A 20,559-nucleotide genomic window follows, 5' to 3' on the forward strand; every position below is an offset into this window, starting at 1 on the left:
CCTCCTGAGAGCTCCCTCCCTCCTCCTCCTCCTGAGAGCTCCCTCCTCCTCCTCCTCCTCCTGAGAGCTCCCTCCTCCTTCTCCTCCTGAAAGCTCCCTCCTCCTCCTCCTCTTCCTGAGAACTCCCTCCTCCTTCTCCTCCTGAGAGCTCCCTCCCTCCTCCTCCTCCTGAGAGCTCCCTCCTCCTCCTCCTGAGAGCTCCCTCCCTCCTCCTCCTCCTGAAAGCTCCCTCCTCCTCCTCCTCCTGAGAGCTCCCTCCTCCTTCTCCTCCTGAGAGCTCCCTCCTCCTCCTCCTGAGAGCTCCCTCCTCCTCCTCCTCCTGAGAGCTCACTCCTCCTCCTCCTCTTCCTGAGAACTCCCTCCTCCTCCTCCTCCTCCTGAGAGCTCCTCCTCCTCCTCCTCCTGAGAGCTCCCTCCTCCTTCTCCTCCTGAGAGCTCCCTCCCTCCTCCTCCTCCTGAGAGCTCCCTCCTCCTCCTCCTCCTGAGAGCTCCCTCCTCCTCCTCCTGAGAGCTCCCTCCTCCTCCTCCTCCTGAGAGCTCACTCCTCCTCCTCCTCTTCCTGAGAACTCCCTCCTCCTCCTCCTCCTCCTGAGAGCTCCCTCCTCCTCCTCCTCCTGAGAGCTCCCTCCCTCCTCACCTCCAGAGAGCTCCCTCCTCCTCCTCCTCCTGAGAGCTCCCTCCTCCTCCTCCTCCTCCTGAGAGCTCCCTCCTCCTCCTCCTGAGAGCTCCCTCCTCCTCCTCCTCGCCTGAGAGCTCCTCCTCCTCCTCCTCCTCCTAAGAGCTCCTCCTCCTCCTCCTCCAGAGAGCTCCCTCCTCCTCCTCCTCCTGAGAGCTCCCTCCCTCCTCCTCCTCCTGAGAGCTCTCTCCCTCCTCCTCCTCCAGAGAGCTCCCTCCTCCTCTTCCTGAGAGCTCCCTCCCTCCTCCTCCTCCAGAGAGCTCCCTCCTCCTCCTCCTCCTCGAGAGCTCCCCCCTCCTCCTCCTCCAGAGCGACCCCTCCTCCCTCCTCCTGAGAGCTTCTCCCTTCCCTCCTCCTCCTCCTGAGAGCTCCCTCCTTCCTCCTCCTCCTCCTGAGACTCCCTCCTCTCCTCTGGAGCGCTCTCCTCCTCTCCTCCAGAAAACTCCCTCCTCCTCCTCCTGAGAGTCTCCCTCCTCCTCCTCCTCCTCCTCCTGAGAGCTCTCTCTCCCTCCTCCTTCTCCAGAGAGCTCCCTCCCTCATCCTCCTCCTCCTGAGACCTCCCTCCCTCCTCCTCCTCCTCCTGAGAGCTCACTCCCTCCTCCTCCTCCTGAGAGCTCACTCATCCTCCTCCTCCTGATAACTCCCTCCTCCTCCTCCTGAGAGCTTTCCTCCCTCCTCCTCTTCCTGAGAGCTCCCTCCCTCCTCCTCCTCCTGAGAGCTTCCTCCCTCCTCCTCCTCCTGAGAGCTTCCTTCCTCCTCCTCCTCCTCCTGAGAGCTTCCTTCCTCCTCCTCCTCCTCCTGAGAGCTCCCTCCCTCCTCCACCTCCAGAGAGCTCCCTCCTCCTCCTCCTCCAGAGAGCTCCCTCCTCCTCCACCTCCAGAGAGCTTCCTCCTCCTCCTGAGAGCTTCCTCCTCCTCCTCCTCCTGAGAGCTCACTCCCTCCTCCTCCTCCTGAGAACTCCCTCCCTCCCCCTCCTCCTGAGAGCTCCCTCCCTCCTCCTGAGAGCTCCCTCCTGCTCCTCCTCCTGAGAGTTCCTCCTCCCTCCCTCTGAGCTCCCCCTCCTCCTCTCCTCCTGAGTGCTGCCCTCCTCCTCCTCCTCCTCCTCTAAGAGCTCCCTCCTCCTCCTTCTGAGAGCTCCCTCCTCCTCCTCCTCCAGAGAGCTCCCTCCTCCTCCTCCTCCTGAGAGCTCCCTCCCTCCTCCTGCTCCTGAGAGCTCCGCCCTCCTCCTCTCCTCCTGAAGCTCTCCTCCCTCCTCCTCCTCCTGAGAGCTCACTCCCTCCTCCTCCTCCTGAGAGCTCCCTCCTCCTCCTCCTCCTGAGAGCTCCCTCCTCCTTCTCCTCCTGAGAGCTCCCTCCCTCCTCCTCCTCCTGAGAGCTCCCTCCCTCCTCCTGAGAGCTTCCTCCTCCTCCTGAGAGCTCCCTCCTCCTCCTCCTCCTAGAGCTCACTCCCTCCTCCTCCTCCTGAGAAATCCCCTCCTCCTCCTCCTCCAGAGAGACTCCCTCCCTCCTCCTCCTCCTCCTGAGGAAGCTCCCTCCTCCTCCTCTTCCTGGAGCTCCCTCCTCCCTCCCTGAGAGCTCCCTCCTCCTCCTCCTCCTCCTCCTGAGAGCTCCCTCCTCCTCCTCCTCCTGAGATCTCCCTCCTCCTCCTCTTCCTGAGAACTCCCTCCTCCTCCTGAGAGCTCCCTCCTCCTCCTCCTCCTGAGAGCTCCCTCCTCCTCCTCTTCCTGAGAACTCCCTCCTCCTCCTGAGAGCTCCCTTTCTCCTCCTGAGAGCTCCCTCCTCCTCCTCCTCTTCCTGAGAACTCCCTCCTCCTCCTCCTCCTCCTCCTGAGAGCTCCCTCCCTCCTCCTGAGAGCTCCCTCCTGCTCCTCCTCCTCCTCCTCCTGAGAGCCCCCTCCTCCTCCTCCTGAGAGTTCCCTCCCTCCCTCCTCCTCCTGAGAGCTCCCTCCTCCTCCTCCTCTTCCTGAGAGCTCCCTCCTCCTCCTCCTCCTCCTAAGAGCTCCCTCCTGCTCCTCCTCCTCCTCCTGAGAGCTCCCTCCTCCTCTGAGAGCTCTCTCCTCCCTAATTCTCCTCCTGAGAACTCCCCCCTCCTCCTCCTCCTCCTTCTTCTCCTCCTCCTCCTCTTCCTCCTCCTGAGAGCTCCCTCCCTCCCCCTCCTCCTCCTTCTCCTCCTCTTCCTTCTTCTGCTCCTCCTTCTCCTCCTCTTCCTCCTCCTCCTCCTCCTCCTCCTCGTCCTCCTCCTTCTCCTTCTCCTCCTCCTCCTGAGAGCTTGCTTCCTCTCCCTCCACACTTAGAGCAGGATCCTCGAGTGGGCAGCTGTCTGCAGTCAGGAAGAGGGACGGACAGGACTTGTGTGGAGGGTGAGGAAGCTGGGCCTGTGAGGAGCTCCAGGTGGCATCCAAGACTCAGAATCCTAAAGCCAGATGCAGGGGACAAGGACAGAGCCTGCTGGAGACCTCACTGCAGGAGGCAGCCCAGGAAGGAAGCCCTGAGTTTCCCTCCTCCCCAAAGCCCACATAGTCCTCCCGGATCCTCCCTCCTCCCCACGCCCTGGTGACTCATATGGGGATGCAGGGGCGGACCAGCCGCTGCCTGAGCCAGTCCCACCAGCAAAGCCACCTGCTGCTCGGGCTCTTCCAGCTCCATTTCCTGTGCGGACAGCGGACAGACAGCGGACGAGGCTGCATCACCCGCTCTCAGTCCCGCTGGCCCCGCTGAGCTCCCTGACAGCGAGCCGTCCTCCCCTGCGGTCTGCTCGCCCCACCTGAGCTCACAAGTCTTATCAGTGTGTTCACACTCCAGTAGAACTGCTTTGGGAAAGGCAGGAAAGACATCATTTAGAGCTGGTGAGAGAAAACGTTACTTTTACTCGTGATTCATTTATTTCAGCTTTGGAGACAAACCCAGCTTCCCACGCCCTGAGGAGGCTCCCCGGGCACACTCCGGGGGAGGCCCCCTGGGCACACTCCGGGGGAGGCCCCTGGGCACACTCCGGGGGGAGGCCCCCTGGGCACACTCCTGGGCACACTCCGGGGGGAGGCCCCTGGGCACACTCCTGGGCACACTCCGGGGGAGGCCCCTGGGCACACTCCTGGGCACACTCCTGGGCACACTCCGGGGGGAGGCCCCCTGGGCACACTCGGGGGGGGCACACTCCGGGGCACACTCCTGGGGGAGGCCCTCTGGGCACACTCCGGGGGAGGCCCCTGGGCACACTCCTGGGCACACTCCGGGGGAGGCCCCTGGGCACACTCCTGGGCACACTCCGGGGGAGGCCCCTGGGCACACTCCTGGGCACACTCTGGGGGAAGGGGGAGGGAGGGCGGGGACTAGGGCTGTCGGACTCAGCAGGCAGTCCTGGCCTCTGCGCAGGCTGCCCACAGAGCATGCAGCTGGGTCTGGGAGCTGCACCTCATTTTAAAACTGTTTCTAGACTCTTTTTTCATTTATCAAATAATTGAGAGCAGAATTATAAACATTGGTTTCCCGTGGTTTCTGTCCTAGCGCCTGGTCTCGGCGCCGGCTGACGGCAGTCTGTGAGACCCGCTAGTGGAGTCAGGCCGCCCAGTTGTGCGTGTCTGTGCCCGATTAGGGTCTAGCTGCCAGTTTCCCGCCAGCAAGCACGTGGCCTAGTTTTATGCCCCAGTATTCCGTGTCGAGCACAGTGCACACCTGTTTCCATGAACAGATGTGATTGATTTATAGTGGCCTCTGTCACACGTGGCAGGTCCTAGAATTCCTCACTCCCCACGCCGGAGGCCAAGGCTGCACCCTCTGCTGCTGTCACAGCCTCTTTCCCACACGGCTGTGCCCCACGGGGTCCAAAACGGAGAACACCAGCGAGGTGCCCGGCCCCGGATAGCTACATCATCTCGTAATCCTTAGTGAACTTGGCACTTTATTCCCGTTTTACAGAAGAGCAACTCCCCTCCTCCTAAGCCCAGTGCTCCCTCCCCCAACCTGTAGGCCTGGGGGCAGGCCAGGAGCCTGGGGCTCACCCCCACCCTGAGCCACGGCCTGCCTATGGGCGTGGCCACAGCCGGGGAGGAGCAGTCCTCCCTCTGAGCTCCCAGCTGGAACGGAGCTGAACTGCAGATCCAGAACGTCCCCGCAGACCCAGACGCTGACCAACAAGGGAGCCGGAACGTTTCCCCTGAACCGTTTCTCCGCAGTCCCTCTGAAATATGACCATGCATTCAAATGAGCCTGAGCATCTTACATTTACGTTCCAATGCACCGGGGGTGGGTTTAGTGCTTATTTTGTTCACGCCGCAGATAGGCAACACGTCACAGCAACGCTGGTTGGCACATTTCATCCACACGGTTCCCCCAAAACGGGCGGCTGGGGCAGCTTTCAGTGCCCGTGGGCTGCTCCGGGGCAAGCAGACCCACCCTGGGAGCAACGTCTCCCCTGCCGGCGTCCGGCCCAGCCTGCCTGTCCCCACTGACCCCGCAGACACTGACCCCCGCGGACACTGACCTCCACGGACACTGACCCCCACGGACACTGACCCCCACGGGCACTGACCCCCACGGACACTGACCCCCACGGACACTGACCCCCACAGACACTGACCCCCACAGACACTGACCCCCACGGGCACTGACCCCCACAGGCACTGACCCCCACACCGCAGCCCCACGCACCAGACTCCACGCTCCTTCTCGCACCGCTCTGCCCTCCTCCTGGAGGCCTGGGAATAGGGAGCCCAGCATGTTTTCTCCAGGCGGACGGATGGCAGTGCCCTTCGGGAGGGCGGACGGCAGTGCCCTCCGGGCGGGCGGACGGCAGTGCCCTCCCGGCAGACGGCAGGCCTGGAGACTCCCGCCTCATGTTGGTGCTTTCCCTGCCGCGGCGCTAAGGATTCCAGACGCCAAAGGCGCAGTGCCAGGTGGAGGGTCTGGGCAGTGGCTGCGTCCTCTGGGGACAGCAAGCAGCAGCATCACCTCATATCACCGTCCTCAGGACAGGGATGAGGGCCGGCCTCGATGCGATGCGGCAGAGAGAGAATTTCCAGCAGCTGGCGCCCCACGGCCCCAGCGGGGGGAGGCCGGCAGCACGTACGCTGACCTTTAGGCACATCGCCGCCAGCAGCAGCAGCGGGTAAGTGCCCGCGGAGGGCGGCGCCGTCTGAGGCCCAGGGGCAGCCTCCGCCCCCTGAGCCAAGGGCCAACCAGAGGGGAGACTGGCCAGGGTGCCCGGACAGCAGCCCCCCAAGGCCAGCCCAGGCCCAGGCAGCAGCCAGGGGCGAGGCTTGGGAAGGGGGCAGACAGACCTCGGGTGTGGCTCAGGCGAGGGGTGTGACTGGCTGGGCAGGAGGAGGCCACGCGGGAGTCCAGTGAGAGTGGCGGCCCAGCATGTGCTGCCCGCTGCCCGCTGCCCGCCCCCAGGGCCTCCTCGCCCCTCACCGCACCCAGCGTCTGCCTGTGGCACTCAGTTCTGTGCAGGGAATTCACCTCTTCTCACTATTGACTTCATTTCACTAACTTCTCAGGCGACCCCGGCACCTCATGGTACACTGGCCAGGGCTCCGTCTGGGTAAGCCATGGGGATGGTCAGCCAGACCCCGTGCCCAGCGAAGGGGGCACTGGGCCAACCCTCGGCTGCATGAGTGGAGCCTGTGCCTGAGCCGCCCGTCAGGGACGGCCTGACTCGCCCGGGCAGGACCGGCCAGTTTCACCTGACGTCTGTCAGAGAAGTCAGCTGCCTCCCTGCCCCCGCCTCCTCCGGGCCAGCACCCGCCCAGCTGGGAGTCTGCGCCGAGCCCTGCCCAAGCCGCCAGTGCCCGCGCTCCACACGAAGCGGGGGCCGGCGGCGACAGGCCTGAGGGCCGCACTGCTGGCTTCCCCCTCGCACACCTGACGTGTGAATAGTCTCCGCCCAGCGGCGGCGGTCTCAGGGGTCAGACACTTGTCCCTCAGACGCCTGGACTTCCCACAGGTTCTAGAAGTAACAACCCAACAATCTGACGAACATGGAGCGCGTTTTCCGAAATTCCCTCTTCGCAGCAGCAACTGCCGTGGAAAGGCCTGTCAGCCCTCCCCGTGCGACAGGGACACTGGCCACAGCCGCCGCCAGCTCCATTTCTCCGGATGCAGGAGGCGCTGTGAAGACCGCACGGGCTCACGGGCACCGCTAGAGCGCTCAGTCCCGCCCCTCACGCGGTTCCGTGTGGCCCCAGAAATGCAGAAGCGGCGCCCCGACACCGCCTTCTAACCCACACCCAGCCCGGCCCGGCCCGGCCCGCACGCCTGGTTTGGGAACCGTGAGTCAGACAAGATGCCCTCTGGGCAGACAGACGGCTGGGCTGCAGCCGCTCCGGAGGCCACACCGCCCGCAAGGGGAGCCCGCCGAGGGCCGCCGGGGGCCCGTGTCAGCAGAGGGTCCCGATGTGGGGAGAGGCCCTCTGCCGGGGCGTAAGATCAGCAGCCACCGTGGAGAGTAAGACAGGTCAGGAGGGACGCCTCCCCCGGCAGCGTGGCGTTGAGTTCCCTGTTATTAATAGTCACTCAGCACTGAAAGCACACCCGGACCCGCCCGCTCCGAGCCTGAGTCACAGACCGTGAGGCGGAGCCTCGGCCAGGCCAGGCGCTGGCAATCCGGGTCGATGGTGGCGATGCCGCGGGACCGGAGCCAGAACATAATGGGCCAGCTCTGCGCACACGCGGGCAGCAGCGCATTAACTGAAGGCCGGCCCAAGATGTAAACGCTTCTCTGCCTGCCGTCCCTCCAAGGCACGGCTCAGCAGCGTGGAGGCTGCTCAGCACTGCCCTCAGGGACGCTCCCTGGGCAGTGCCCCCCACCCAACAGGCACCGCCCTCTGTGGCCACACCCCGGTGCCCAGAGCCACTGACTCCTGCGTGGGTGCCTCCTGTGTGGGGACCCAGAGCAGAGGCCCCCGCCCCCAGGCGAGGCAGCAGCTGGGGGGGAGGGGCGAGGCGGGCGCATGGCGCCTGACCATGGGTGCGAACTAGCCTCCACAGGCCTCTGCTTGGAGCCCCGCACAGGAGGGTGGAGCAGAGCGGGCCCCAGTCGCAGCCTGAGAGCTAACAAGACGCAGGTCTCATTCACACAGCAGTTTGAAAATCGGCGGTGAGGCTTCGACACCCGAAGTCTGGATGAGCCTCTGTCCGCACCGGCTGCGCAAGCTGGGGCGGGACCACAGACCTTGGAAATGGGGCCTCATTGCAGGCCCGGGTCCTCCCAGACAGAGCCAATCACCCGGCTCTCAGCTCCGGCAGTTCAGCCCCCGCCCCACGTTGCCACGGTTCCAGGCCCACCCTTCTCTGCAAACCCTGGCCTGACCCGGGCCAAGTGCGCCTGACCTGGGGCAGCAGGGGCCAGAGGCGCCCAGAGGGCTCCAGGCCACCTCCCCCTCCTTCCTCTTTCCCTCAACAAACTCTGAAACGATGGTGAGCTCTCTGAACAACCTGCTTCCTGACAAACGCCCTTTCTACTTACGAGCACACGCATGTGTTCTCGCAGCCCGCTAGGAGGTGCGTGTTCTCTAGAGGCTGAGCACGCCAGCGGCAGCCTCAGGCCTGCGGGAGTCCGCGGACTCGCCACAGCGCTGGGCCTGGTCGGGACCGTGAAGGAGGGGCAGCCGCACTCGGAGCCGGACACCCGCTCCGGGTGGGCCGTCTTGTGCGTTTCGGGTCTGATATGGGAATGGTCATGCGTGTCCCCAGTCCCTTGTCACACACAAGTGAGTTGTTTCTCGTGGACAGGAAGGTTCTGAGGCAAGCATCTTGCACACGTGGACAGGAAGGTTGGAGGCAAATTCCTGGACGTGGAATTTCAGGCTTATATAGAGGTTTGTGTTTGGGGATGGATATGGACAATCCCCTGTAAGAGGGGGTAACTCTGCTCCCACCACGAGGGCCCGGCAGTGGGGCTGCCCACACCACGTCAGCCCCCGTGCCCTCACTGGTCACCCCAGGGGCCAGTAGCAGAAGCCGGATCCGCCCGCCCAGCCATAGCCCACCTGTGCGCCCTCCCGCACAGAGCTCCCTCTCCGTGGGTTAGACCGTTTTTGCTTTGTTTCCCGTGGCACATGCTGATTTACAAAGCGGGGAAGGCCGAGAGGGCATCAGTCCGCCGCCCAGAGAGCCCCGTGGCCTCCACAGCGGAGCAGCGGGCCTCGCTGGAGCGAACCCAGGGAGAGCCGGGCCCTCAGTGGACCTGCTTTCAGGAGAAGCGGCCGGGAGGCCCTGTCCCTGGTGCTGCTTTTGTGCAAACTCTGAGCGGCCCAGGGCAGCCGAGCGGCTTGGAAACCACACGGTGGAGAGGGGGGCAAGGAGCACCAGCCGGCCGGAGGCCCGAGCGCCGCTCACCCTGCGAGGTGGCCGCAGGGACCGTGCGGCTGCCCGGTCCGTGCGCAGAGACCGGGAGAGCCTGTCCCACCCGGCTCCGTGCGCAGACACCGGGAGGGCCGCCCGGTCCATGCGCAGACACCGGGAGGGCCGCCCGGTCCGTGCGCAGACACCGGGAGGGCCTGTCCCACCCGGCTCCGTGCGCAGACACCGGGAGGGCCGCCAGGTCCATGCGCAGACACCGGGAGAGCCGCCCGGTCCATGCGCAGACACCGGGAGGGCCGCCCGGTCCGTGCGCGGAGACCGGGAGAGCCTGTCCCACCCGGCTCCGTGCGCAGACACCGGGAGGGCCGCCCGGTCCGTGCGCGGAGACCGGGAGAGCCTGCCCCGGGTCGCGTCCGCAGGGGCAGCTCCTGGTGTCGCGGGTTCCCGGGCGCCAGCGCCGTGATGGCGGGTCTCAGCAAACAGCAGAACCAGAGATGGCCAAAGCCCCAGGCAGCGCAATGGCTCCCGGCTAACTGGCTGCACCTCGCTCCGCCTCGCGAGCCGCGCTCATTCAGACGGCCCGCCCGCAGGACTCCGGGCGCGGCTTTGCCCCGGGAGGCGGGCCTCTGGGGCGGGAAAGGTCCAGAGCCCGGCTCTGAGCCCTGAGGCCCCTGGTTCTCTGGCGCCCGCACCAGTCCCAGCCCAGCCCCCCCGAGCCGCAACTCCACTGGGAGGCGGCCTGTGGCCAGAAGCGGGCAGGGCTCCGGGGCGGGGTTCTGGGGCTGAGGCTCCCGGGCTGAGGCTCCGGGGGCGGGGTTCTGGGGCGGGGCTCCGGGGCTGAGGCTCCGGGGGCGGGGCTCCGGGGCGGGGCTCAGGGGGCGGGGCTCCGGGGCTGAGGCTCCGGGGCGGGGCTCCAGGGGCGGGGTTCTGGGGCTGAGGCTCCGGGGGCGGGGCTCCGGGGGCGGGGTTCCGGGGCTGAGGCTCCGGGGCGGGGCTCCGGGGCTGAGGCTCCGGGGGCGGGGCTCCGGGGGCGGGGCTCCGGGGCTGAGGCTCCGGGGGCGGGGCTCCGGGGCTGAGGCTCCGGGGGCGGGGCTCCGGGGGCGGGGCTCCGGGGGCGGGGTTCCGGGGCTGAGGCTCCGGGGCGGGGCTCCGGGGCTGAGGCTCCGGGGGCGGGGCTCCGGGGGCGGGGTTCTGGGGCTGAGGCTCCGGGGGCGGGGCTCCGGGGCTGAGGCTCCGGGGGCGGGGCTCCGGGGCTGAGGCTCTGGGGCGGGGCTCCGGTTCCGGGGCGGGGCTCCGGGGCAGGGCTCCGGGGGCGGGGTTCTGGGGCGGGGCTCCGGGCCCCCCAGGACCTGGGGTGAAGCCACGCCCGCCCGGCTGTGGGGCGCAGGTGCCGGTGCAGACATGCGCGGCCAGGAGCTGCTCCGGCCGAATGGAAGCCGCGTTAGCGTTCCCGGGAAGGTGCTCCTGGCGGAGGGGGAGGCGCAGGGCGGGGCGGGCGGCGGTGACGGAGGGAGGGCGGGACGAAGGAGTCCTTCAAGGCCGTGGGCACAGGCCCTGCGCCCTCTGCGTGAGGCCACACGCCCATCCCCGCGGGCAGGTCCCAGGAGCTCCCTGGCGGCGCGGCAGAGCGGGGCGCAGGGCGGCGGAGAGGCCGGTGGGGCTCCGCTCCGCCCCCTCCCTCCAGGACGGCCGCAGCAGGGCCCGCCACACGCGGTCCACCCCCCGCGCGGCCCGAGCCGGCCCGGTCCCCCGGTGCGCGGCCCGGAGGCCGGGAGGCCGCGGCGGCCACTGCGGAGAGCGGAGAGCGGCCTCCTGGTCTTCTCCTCCGAGGCCGCCTGTCCCTCCCTCTGCCTCTCCCCAGCTTCTCAGTGCACCCCGCAAGCACCCATCACCCCACACCCGTCCTGCCCCATCAGAGACGCAGAGCCCTGGAGGGGCGCAGAGGGATGGGGGCCCTGGGTGGGAGGGTTCTGGGAAGCAGGAGGGTTCTACAGTAGAAGCAGAGAAGGTTCTGGGAGGCAGGGAGGATTCTGGGAGGCAGGGAGGGTCCGGGGAGGCAGGGAGGGTCCGGGGAGGCAGGGAGGGTCCGGGGAGGCAGGGAGGGTTCCAGGGGCTGGGAGGGTCCGGGGAGGCAGGGAGGGAACTAGAGGGCAGGGACGTGGTCCTGTTCATGTTTGCATGCCCAGTGCTGGTGCAGGCCTGGCACACAGCAGGTTCACCCCTGTCCTGAGCGGAGGTTTTGCTCCCTGGCCAGGGGTGTGGAAACTGAAACGCTTTGATGACCGTGAGAGCAGAGGCAGCTGGCAAAGGACAAACACCTGCCCTTCCCCACGGCCCTCTGCTTGGCGCTGGCCAGCGAAGCGAACCGCAGAGCCACGCAGACCGGCCGGCCGGCGCCCCCACAGGCGGCACGCTGCTCCTGCCTGTGTCCGAGCCAGGCCTCTGCCTGGTTGGCAGAGGAGCGGCCCCGGCAGCTGCTCATGTCTGCGGTCCAGCACAGCCTGGGCGGGGACCGCACACGATGCCGTGTGCTGTGTGCTTGCTGTGTGCAGTGTGCTGTGTGCAGTGTGCTGTGTGCTGTGTGCTTGCTGTGTGCTGTGTGCTGTGTGCTGTGTGCTGTGTGCTGTGTGCTGTGCGCTATGTGCTTGCTGTGTGCAGTGTGCTGTGCTGTGTGCTTGCTGTGTGCTGTGCTATGTGCTTGCTGTGTGCAGTGTGCTGTGCTGTGTGCTTGCTGTGTGCTGTGTGCTGTGTGCTATGTGCTTGCTGTGTGCTGTGTGCTAGGTGCTGTGTGCTGTGCGCTGTGTGCTGTGTGCTTGCAGTGTGCTGTGTGCTGTGCTGTGTGCTTGCTGTGTGCTGTGCGCTGTGTGCTGTGTGCTTGCTGTGTGCTGTGTGCTTGCTGTGTGCTGTGTGCTGTGTGCTTGCTGTGTGCTGTGTGCTTGCTGTGTGCTGTGTGCTGTGCGCTGTGTGCTGTGTGCTGTGCTGTGTGCTGTGCGCTATGTGCTTGCTGTGTGCTGTGTGCTTGCTGTGTGCTGTGCGCTGTGTGCTGTGTGCTTGCTGTGTGCTGTGTGCTTGCTGTGTGCTGTGCGCTGTGTGCTGTGTGCTTGCTGTGTGCTGTGTGCTGTGTGCTGTGCTGTGTGCTGTGCGCTATGTGCTTGCTGTGTGCTGTGTGCTGTGCGCTATGTGCTTGCTGTGTGCTGTGTGCTGTGCTGTGTGCTTGCTGTGTGCTGTGCGCTGTGTGCTGTGCGCTGTGTGCTGTGTGCTTGCTGTGTGCTGTGTGCTTGCTGTGTGCTGTGTGCTGTGCGCTGTGTGCTGTGTGCTTGCTGTGTGCTGTGTGCTGTGCTGTGTGCTATGTGCTTGCTGTGTGCTGTGTGCAGTGTGCTGTGTGCTGTGCGCTATGTGCTTGCTGTGTGCTGTGCGCTGTGTGCTGTGTGCTTGCAGTGTGCTGTGTGCTGTGCTGTGTGCTTGCTGTGTGCAGTGTACAGTGTGCAGTGTGCAGTGTGCTGTGTGCCGTGTGCCGTGTGCAGTGTGCCGTGTGCAGTGTGCCGTGTGCCGTGTGCCGTGTGCCGTGTGCCGTGTGCCGTGTGCAGTGTGCTGTGTGCTGTGTGCTGTGTGCTGTGTGCAGTGTGCTGTGTGCAGTGTGCTGTGTGCTGTGTGCAGTGTGCCGTGTGCCGTGTGCCGTGTGCCGTGTGCCGTGTGCTGTGTGCTGTGTGCTTGCTGTGTGCTGTGTGCTGTGTGCTGTGTGCAGTGTGCTGTGTGCTTGCTGTGTGCAGTGTGCTGTGTGCTGTGCCGTGTGCCATGTGCCGTGTGCCGTGTGCCGTGTGCTGTGTGCTGTGTGCTTGCTGTGTGCTGTGTGCTGTGTGCTGTGTGCTTGCTGTGTGCTGTGTGCTGTGTGCTGTGTGCTGTGTGCTATGTGCTTGCTGTGTGCAGTGTGCTGTGCTGTGTGCCGTGTGCTGTGTGCTGTGTGCTGTGCGCTGTGTGCTGTGTGCTGTGCTGTGTGCTTGCTGTGTGCTGTGTGCTGTGTGCTGTGCGCTGTGTGCTGTGTGCTGTGCTGTGTGCTTGCTGTGTGCTGTGTGCTGTGTGCTGTGCGCTGTGTGCTGTGTGCTGTGCTGTGTGCTTGCTGTGTGCTGTGTGCTGTGTGCTGTGTGCTGTGCGCTGTGTGCTGTGTGCTGTGCTGTGTGCTTGCAGTGTGCTGTGTGCTGTGCTGTGTGCTTGCAGTGTGCTGTGTGCTGTGCTGTGTGCTTGCAGTGTGCTGTGTGCTGTGTGCTGTGTGCTTGCTGTGTGCAGTGTGCTGTGTGCTGTGCACTATGTGCTTGTTGTGTGCTGTGCACTGTGTGCTGTGTGCTGTGTGCTTGCAGTGTGCTGTGTGCTGTGCTGTGTGCTTGCTGTGTGCAGTGTACAGTGTGCAGTGTGCAGTGTGCTGTGTGCTGTGCACTATGTGCTTGCTGTGTGCTGTGCGCTGTGTGCTGTGTGCTTGCAGTGTGCTGTGTGCTGTGCTGTGTGCTTGCTGTGTGCAGTGTGCTGTGTGCTTGCTGTGTGCTGTGTGCTGTGTGCTGTGCACTATGTGCTTGCTGTGTGCTGTGTGCAGTGTGCTGTGTGCTGTGTGCCGTGTGCTGTGTGCCGTGTGCCGAGTGCTGTGTGCAGGGCATGCCTCTGAAGGCAATGTTGTCTTTCGGAGCCACGTGATGACGGAATGGCCACGTCATGGGAGAGACAGCTCCCTGCCCTCACCCGCCAGCAGGCCTCGCAGAATGAGGAGCCACTGCAATGAGCCATCCTCGGCCTCTTTGCCCTGACTCACAATTTCCTTCTGACAGCAACCTCCTGCACCCAAATACAGGCTTGGGGGTGGGGGGGAAGAGAAGGGAAGGGGGAGAGGGGAGAGAGAAAGAAAGATGGAGGGAGCAAGGAAGGAGGAGAGTGGGAGAGGGGGGGGGGGGGGGAGGGAGGGAGGGGAAGGGAGGAAGGAAGGAAGAGAAAGAGAGAGGAGGGGGAAGGGGGAGAGACAGAGGAGGAGGAAGGGGGAGAAACAGAGGAGGGGGAAGGGGGGGAGAGAGAGGAAACACTGATCAGTTGCCTTCTGTATGTGCCCAACTGGATATCAAGCCCGCAGCCCAGGCACGTGCCTCGATGGGGACGGAACCCTAGCTTTTCCGTGCAGAGGGCGACTCTCAACCAACCAAGCCACTCCTACTGGCTCTGCCCAGCTCCGAAGCGGGCTTTCTGCCGTGACCAGCCTGCGCCTTCAGACTAAAGAGCTTTTACGCAGCAAAGGAAGCCAGCAGCAGGATGAGAAGGAGGCTGAGCAGGAGGCCTGTGGATGAGCACTCAGTAAGGAATTCATGAAACTTAACACCAAAACCAACAACCCAATTTAACACAGGCACTGCGAGGCCAGCCGGCGGAGGCAGTGGGCTGGCGGCCGTGGGACAGCACACGAAGGAGGAAGTGCCACCGGAGGGACGGGAGAAGGTGCTCCAAATCACTGCCAGCTGAGAGGCAAATCAAGACAACACAGGTGCCACTCCCATGAAGAGCGAGGGCCGGCGAGGACGTCCTCACACAGGGAACAGGAGCTGCCACTGCCACCCAGCCCGTAGCCCTCCGGGGAATTTCCTGAGAGAACACACCGCCGCCAGAGGCGCTGCCCGCGTGCCCCGCCCGTGGGCGCGGCCGCGGAGGTGCCCGCGGCGAGGACAGAGCTGGCGTGCCCCGGCTGAGGATGCACGCCCGTGGACTCATCAGACCGGGAAAGACGAGCACCACATCTAAAACAAAACGAAGGAATAAACAAAGCAAAACAGAAAGAGGCCCTTAGAGGGCTGGGGGGCGGGGGAGGGGGAGACAGGTCTGCCGGAGGCCCAGCACCCCGCTTCCACACCGCGGGAGGCTGGCGGCCCAGGGGCGGCACCCCTTCCAAACAGCAGCCTTCCTCCAGAGGCACAGCCGGCGCCCAGGACAAACCGCCGGAAGCCGGAAGCCCCGGGCCCAGGCGCAGTCTCCTTCCTGGAAAGCGCTCCTGGCGAGGCAGCCGGCCCGAGGAGAGCCTCCGTCCGCCCGGGGAGCAGCAGCCCGCCGGCCCTCCCGCCTGGGAGAGAGGAGACTCCTGGGCCAGAGGCGGCCCCCCCCCCCGCCCCCCGGCCCGGCCGGCCGCCAGCTCAGCCTTCCCATCCACGCCGTCCTGGGGAGCACACGGAGCAGGCGGACGGGCAGGCTGCTCCCGAAGGCGGGGGGTGCCGGCCTCCCGGCTCCTGTCACCGGGTCCATGCACCAGTCACTTCACTGCTGCTCTGCCAGGCCTTTAGCGCCCCCTCCGCCCGGTGTCCGCCCCCCGCCCCAGGCCCCACTGCTGGCAGGGAGCTCCCCGCGTGCTCCGAACCAGGGGCCCTTCCATCAGGGACAGATAGTGGGTCCCACACCCCCTCCCGCCTCCAGGGAGGGTGGCCCTGTGGCCGGGGTGGAGCTGCACCGGCACTCAGCCCCCGTCACTGCCAGACCAGCAGGCACGGAGCGTCCTGTGTGACCGTGTCTCCGGCCTGCCTGTGGGACGGGGAGCCGGGCCCCAGGCGGGACCCTCCGGAGGCGCCCGGGGAGAGGCCTGTGGGGGGGCTCGCACCCCGGGCAGCCGGCCCGGGCTCCTGCTCGGCCTCCCAGGGGGAGGGGAGCGGGGCTTGTCGAAGCCGCCGCCCAGAGGGCTGGCTCTCCCTTCTGGCCTCGGATCAACCGAGAGTAAGGCGCGTCCGGCTGGGCGTCCGCCCGAAGGTCAGCGTCGCCGGGGGCAGCGGCTGGCAGGTGCCGAGGGCGCGGGCTGCCTGGGCCGCTGCTGCCGGAGGCGGCGGAGGAGGCTCCTCTCCCAGCCCTCCGGCCGCCCACCAGGATGGCCCAGCGGCTGCCCACCCCTTAGGCCCGGGCCGGACTCCCCACACCTCCGCTCCGTAACACCGGCGGCGAAGGGCGCGTTTGGTTGCTAACACCTTTCCATAAGGGTTTCAACTCTGAGAGCTCATGTTCATAGAAAACTTTTTTAAATCCTCACCAGGATGTTTTCCCTTTTTTTTGAGAGAGAGACGGAGGGAGGGAGATAAACATCAATGTGAGAGAGAGTCACTGATTGGTTGCCTCCTGCACGTGCCCAATCAGAGTTGGGGGTCAAACTTGCAACCCAGGTACGTGCCCTTGACTGGAAGTCGCCCCCAAGACCTACTGGCGCTCTAAGCACTGAGCCGCATGGGCCATCTCTCCCACTGCCTCTCCCCAAGCCCAGCTCTCAAAACTCCAGACAAAACCGGGAGTGACAGCACTCACAAACTAGGTGATCCTGCACTGAACAGCACACAAAACCACTCCCTCAGGAGCCGCGGATGGCGCCCTGGAGTCCACACGCCTGGGGTGTGGCCAGCCCCCGTCCTGTCACCAGGCCCGGCTCCGTGAGCAGGAACCCCGGGCACGTGCCAGCGCGGGGCCAGCACCCACGGAGGGACGCAGTCCCCACTTTCCGTGAGGGCGCGGGGTGCCGGGGCGGGCAGGAGAGCGACTTGGCAGAGGAGCCGCCGGAAGCCGCGTCCCCAAAGCACCCCTTCCCCAAGCCCAGGCCACGGCGCAGGGCAGCAGGCCGCCGGGAAGGCCCAGGGCTCTGGACCCCAAGAAGCAAAGCTGGTTTGTGCTTCTGTGGCAGGAGGCAGGAAGCTTCGAGGGAAAAGTAAACATCATGCACCGCGCTCGCAGGCAGCGGCGTGGGCCTGCGGTGCCCGGGGACAGACGAGGGCAGCGCCCACGGCGGTGCCGGCGGGCTCTCCTGCAGGCTGTGGCCGGGCTGGCGCCGACCCCAGGGGAAGGCCTCTCGCTGCCGTGCTCACCGGGCTCCGGGGAAGCGGTGGAGACAAAGGCTGGGCCGGCAGATTCACGGAGGAAGTGCGGGCACCAGACACAGGAAGTCCTGCGGCCGCGGGAGAGGCGGGCAGGGACCGGGCGGCCAGAGAGAGCGGACAGCTGGGTCGGGCCTGGCCGGGCTGCGCGTTGGTCGGGATCTGGGCCGGAGCCCAGTGGTCGGCTCCCGCTGGCCAGTCCCGCCCGCTCCGCTCCGGTGTCACCGGGAAGGTGCACCGTTTGCTGCAGGGGGGCACGGGCGCCCGGTGCCGGCTGGAAGCTAAAGTGAGGACAGGAAGGGCCTTGAAGAAGGCGACGGGTCTCCTGGGCTCGTGGGCGGCTGCCCGCTGTCCATGGCCACGCACGCAGGTCACCAGGACCTGGCTGGGCAGGTCTAAGGTGCAGCTCTCATTTGTGCTGTTGTTTGAATAACGAGGGTGTGACAGTGATCAAACAAGATCCAGATGGCAGAGAGAGGGAGAGGGAGAGGAGAGAGAGGGAGGGGAGAGGGGGAGGGAGGAGGGGGAGAGGAGAGGGGAGGGGGAGATAAGGAGGTGAGCAGAGGGAAGAGGAGAGAGAGGGGGTGGGGAGATGGGGAGGGAGGGGAGAAGGGAGGGAGAGGGGAGGAAGGGGGGAGAGGGGGGAGGAGAAGCAGAGGAAGGAGGAAAAAGGGGGGAGGGGAGAAGGGGGAGGGGAGAAGGGAGGGAGAGGGAGGGGAAGGGAGAGAGGCAGAGGGAGGGGAGAGGGGGGGAGGAGAAGCAGAGGGAGGAGGAGGGGGGAGGGGAAATGGGGAGGGGAGAGGGAGGGGAGAAGCAGAGGGAAGAGCAGAGGGGGATGGGGAGGGAGGGGAGAAGGGAAGGAGAGGGAAGAGGGGGAGAGGGGGGAGGAGAAGCAGAGGAAGGAGGAGAAAGAGGGGGGAGGGGAGAAGGGGGAGGGGAGAAGGGGGAGGGGAGGGGAGAAGGGAGGGAGAGGGAGGGGAAGGGAGAGGGGCAGAGGGAGGGGAGAGGGGGGAGGAGAAGCAGAGGGAGGAGGAGGGGGGAGGAAAAATGGGGAGGGGAGAGGGAGGGGAGAAGCAGAGGGAAGAGCAGAGGGGGATGGGGAGGGAGGGGAGAAGGAAAGGAGAGGGGAGGAAGAGGGAGGGAAAGGGGAAGGGAGAGGGGGGAGGGGAGGAGAGGGCAGCGGGTGCTCCCCCGGTGCCCTAGAGGGTTGGGCTCTGAGCAGAGGGCAGCCCCTGGGGGCAGGAGGAAGGTGCCTCCACCCGCAGCGATGGGCGGGCCAGCGCTCCCCGGGGTGCCGGCCCTAACCTTGTCTGGGCACGGGGTGGAGAGGAAGGCGCCGGCCTGGGCGGCAGCACCGGGCCCCTCCTCTGACTCCGCACACGCTGGGCCTGCAGCTGCCGGAAGGAGGGCAGCCCGGCCTCCCAGGCGGCAGGGCCGGACCTGCGGACGTGGAGGGTGGCGGCCGGCCAGGGGCAGAGCCCACGGGGCCGCGGGAGGGGAGCTCGGCGGGCGCAGGGCGAGGCCAGCGGGCAGGCCCCAGGCAGGTGCGCGGCCCTCCGCCCCCAGAGCCCCCAGCCGGGCCCGGACCCCCGCCTCTGCTGGACCGTCCAGCTCCTCCTGAGGCCCGCGCCCTGCCACCCCGGGCTGATGGGGCGCCCTGCTCCCCCTCCCCGGGCTGATGGGGCGCCCTGCCCCCCCCCCGGGCTGATGGGGCGCCCTGCTCCCCCTCCCCGGGCTGATGGGGCGTCCTGTCCCCCCTCGGGCTGATGGGGCGCCCTGCCCCCCCCCGGGCTGATGGGGCGCCCTGCCCCCCCCCCCGGGCTGATGGGGCGCCCTGCCCCCGGGCTGTCACGCAGGAGCCGCCTGCTAGGCGGGACCCACACTCGTGCTCCCCCCCCCCGCGCACGCGGCACGAACACGCGGGGCTCACCCACGCCACCAGCAAGGGCAGCGCACAGGGGCGACTCGGACGGAGGGGCGACGGCCGCCGCGGGGGCGACAACGCTGGGTCGCGACCCCAGCCGTCCCTCCGGCCCGAGGCCCCAGCCTCCTCCCAGGCGCCCCTACCCCGCCCCGGCAGACCCCCGCCCCTCCGCCTCGGGCACGCTCCCCGCCCCACTCACCCCGGAGCCCCGCGAGCGGCCGGGCCAGGGGCGCGGGCGCGGCGGGCGGGAGCGGCGGCAGCAGCAGCAGCAGCAGCGGCAGCGCGAGCGGCGGCCCCATGCTGGCGGCTCAGTCCATGGCGGCCTCTCCCCTCCGCGCCGCCGCCGCTTCAGCACCGGACAGCGCCGCCCGCCCGCCGCCCCGCCCGCCCGGTCCCCCGCAAGCCCCGCCCACAGCCCCTGGTCCGCCCGCAAGCCCCGCCCACAGCCCCTGGTCCGCCCGCAAGCCCCGCCCACAGCCCCTGGTCCAACCGCAAGCCCCGCCCACAGCCCCTGGTCCAACCGCAAGCCCCGCCCACAGCCCCTGGTCCGCCCGCAAACCCCGCCCCCAGCCCCTGGTCTACCCGCAAGCCCCGCCCACAGCCCCTGGTCCAGCCGCAAGCCCCGCCCACAGCCCCTGGTCCAGCCGCAAGCCCCGCCCACAGCCCCTGGTCCGCCCGCAAGCCACGCCCACAGCCCCTGGTCCGCCCGCAAGCCCCGCCCACAACCCCTGGTCCAACCGCAAGCCCCGCCCACAGTCCCTGTCCCCCAAAAGCCCTGCCCACAGCCCCGGTCCCCTCACAAGCCCCGCCCACAGCCCCGGTCCCCTCGCAAGCCCCGCCCATAGCCCCGGGTCCAACCGCAAGCCCCGCCCCGCCCCACCTGCAAACCCCGCCCACAGCTGCTCCAGTGGCCACTTTCTTCCTGGGGTCCCCCAGGCGGCCCCGCGCAGGCCCCTGCCCACCCACGACCCCAGCTCTTTCGGGTGCTACCACCCTGCTCCCGGCCCCCCACCTTTGGGCGCCCAGCCTCCCGCGCCCCTCCCTCCCACACCCACCCGCAGCCCCGCGGACCCTTCCCACCCTGCAAACCCTGGGGAAGCCCCCTCCCCCCTCTCCCAGCCCAGGGCCCGGGGTTGGGGCGAAGGGCGGCACTGCCTGCCCTAGATGTGCCCAAAGGCCGCTGCACCCTCTCCTAGCACCCTGTCCTAGGATGGATGGGGGTTCTCTGCCGACTTCCGGCTGCCGCCACAGCTCCGTGGTTAGAGCCAAGGCAGGTGGGGGGGGAGGGAAGGAGAAAGTCAAGGGCACGTACCTGGGTGCAGAGTCCATCCCTGACCCTGGCTGTGGCCCCAGCACATGGGTGTTCCTCTCTCTCCTCTCTTCCCTCCCCCTTCCACTCTCAAACCAAAAGGAATCCTGAGGCTGGTGTGGAGAGGCACAAACTCCTCTTACTTTACCTGAAAGTGCCTGGCAGGCCTGGCCATGCGCTCAGTGGGTAGAGCACATGCCCTTGCACAGAAAGGTTGCAGGTTCAATCCTTGGTCAGTCAGGGCGAGTGCAGGATGAGGTTCTCTCTCACCTCTCCTCGCTCCCTAACACTCGCTCTAAAAAACATTGGGAAAACATCCTTGGGTGAGGTTAACCAACAACATGTGCCTGGCAGGAGCCTGGGTCTGAATCTCACCGGAAGCAGGTAATGTCAGGGCTTCCTGGAGCTCAGACTGGGCAGGGTCTGAGCATGGTGGCCACGGTGGCGGTGAGGGGGGTCCTCAGCCTGGAAAAGGGTGGGGGTTAGTGGGAG

General features: G+C 66.9%; 1 protein-coding gene across 2 annotated transcripts in view; it reads right to left on the reverse strand.

The window, feature by feature from the left end:
- The window catches only part of PTPRN2 (protein tyrosine phosphatase receptor type N2), a 326,344-nt gene extending 307,193 nt beyond the window's left edge, over window positions 1-19,151 (reverse strand). Inside the window, exon 1 of one of the 2 annotated variants that reach the window (XM_045578276.1) lies at window positions 18,958-19,151. In XM_045578276.1, the coding sequence (XP_045434232.1) occupies window positions 18,958-19,057 (100 nt within the window). In that variant the 5' untranslated portion in view covers window positions 19,058-19,151. The remainder of the gene's footprint in view (window positions 1-18,957) is intronic. The other variant, XM_045578275.1, reaches the window with a different exon arrangement.
- Window positions 19,152-20,559: the final 1,408 nt, after the last annotated feature.

The sequence above is a fragment of the Pipistrellus kuhlii genome, unplaced genomic scaffold (assembly GCF_014108245.1).
Source record: "Pipistrellus kuhlii isolate mPipKuh1 unplaced genomic scaffold, mPipKuh1.p scaffold_m20_p_94, whole genome shotgun sequence".
Taxonomy (NCBI): domain Eukaryota; kingdom Metazoa; phylum Chordata; class Mammalia; order Chiroptera; family Vespertilionidae; genus Pipistrellus; species Pipistrellus kuhlii.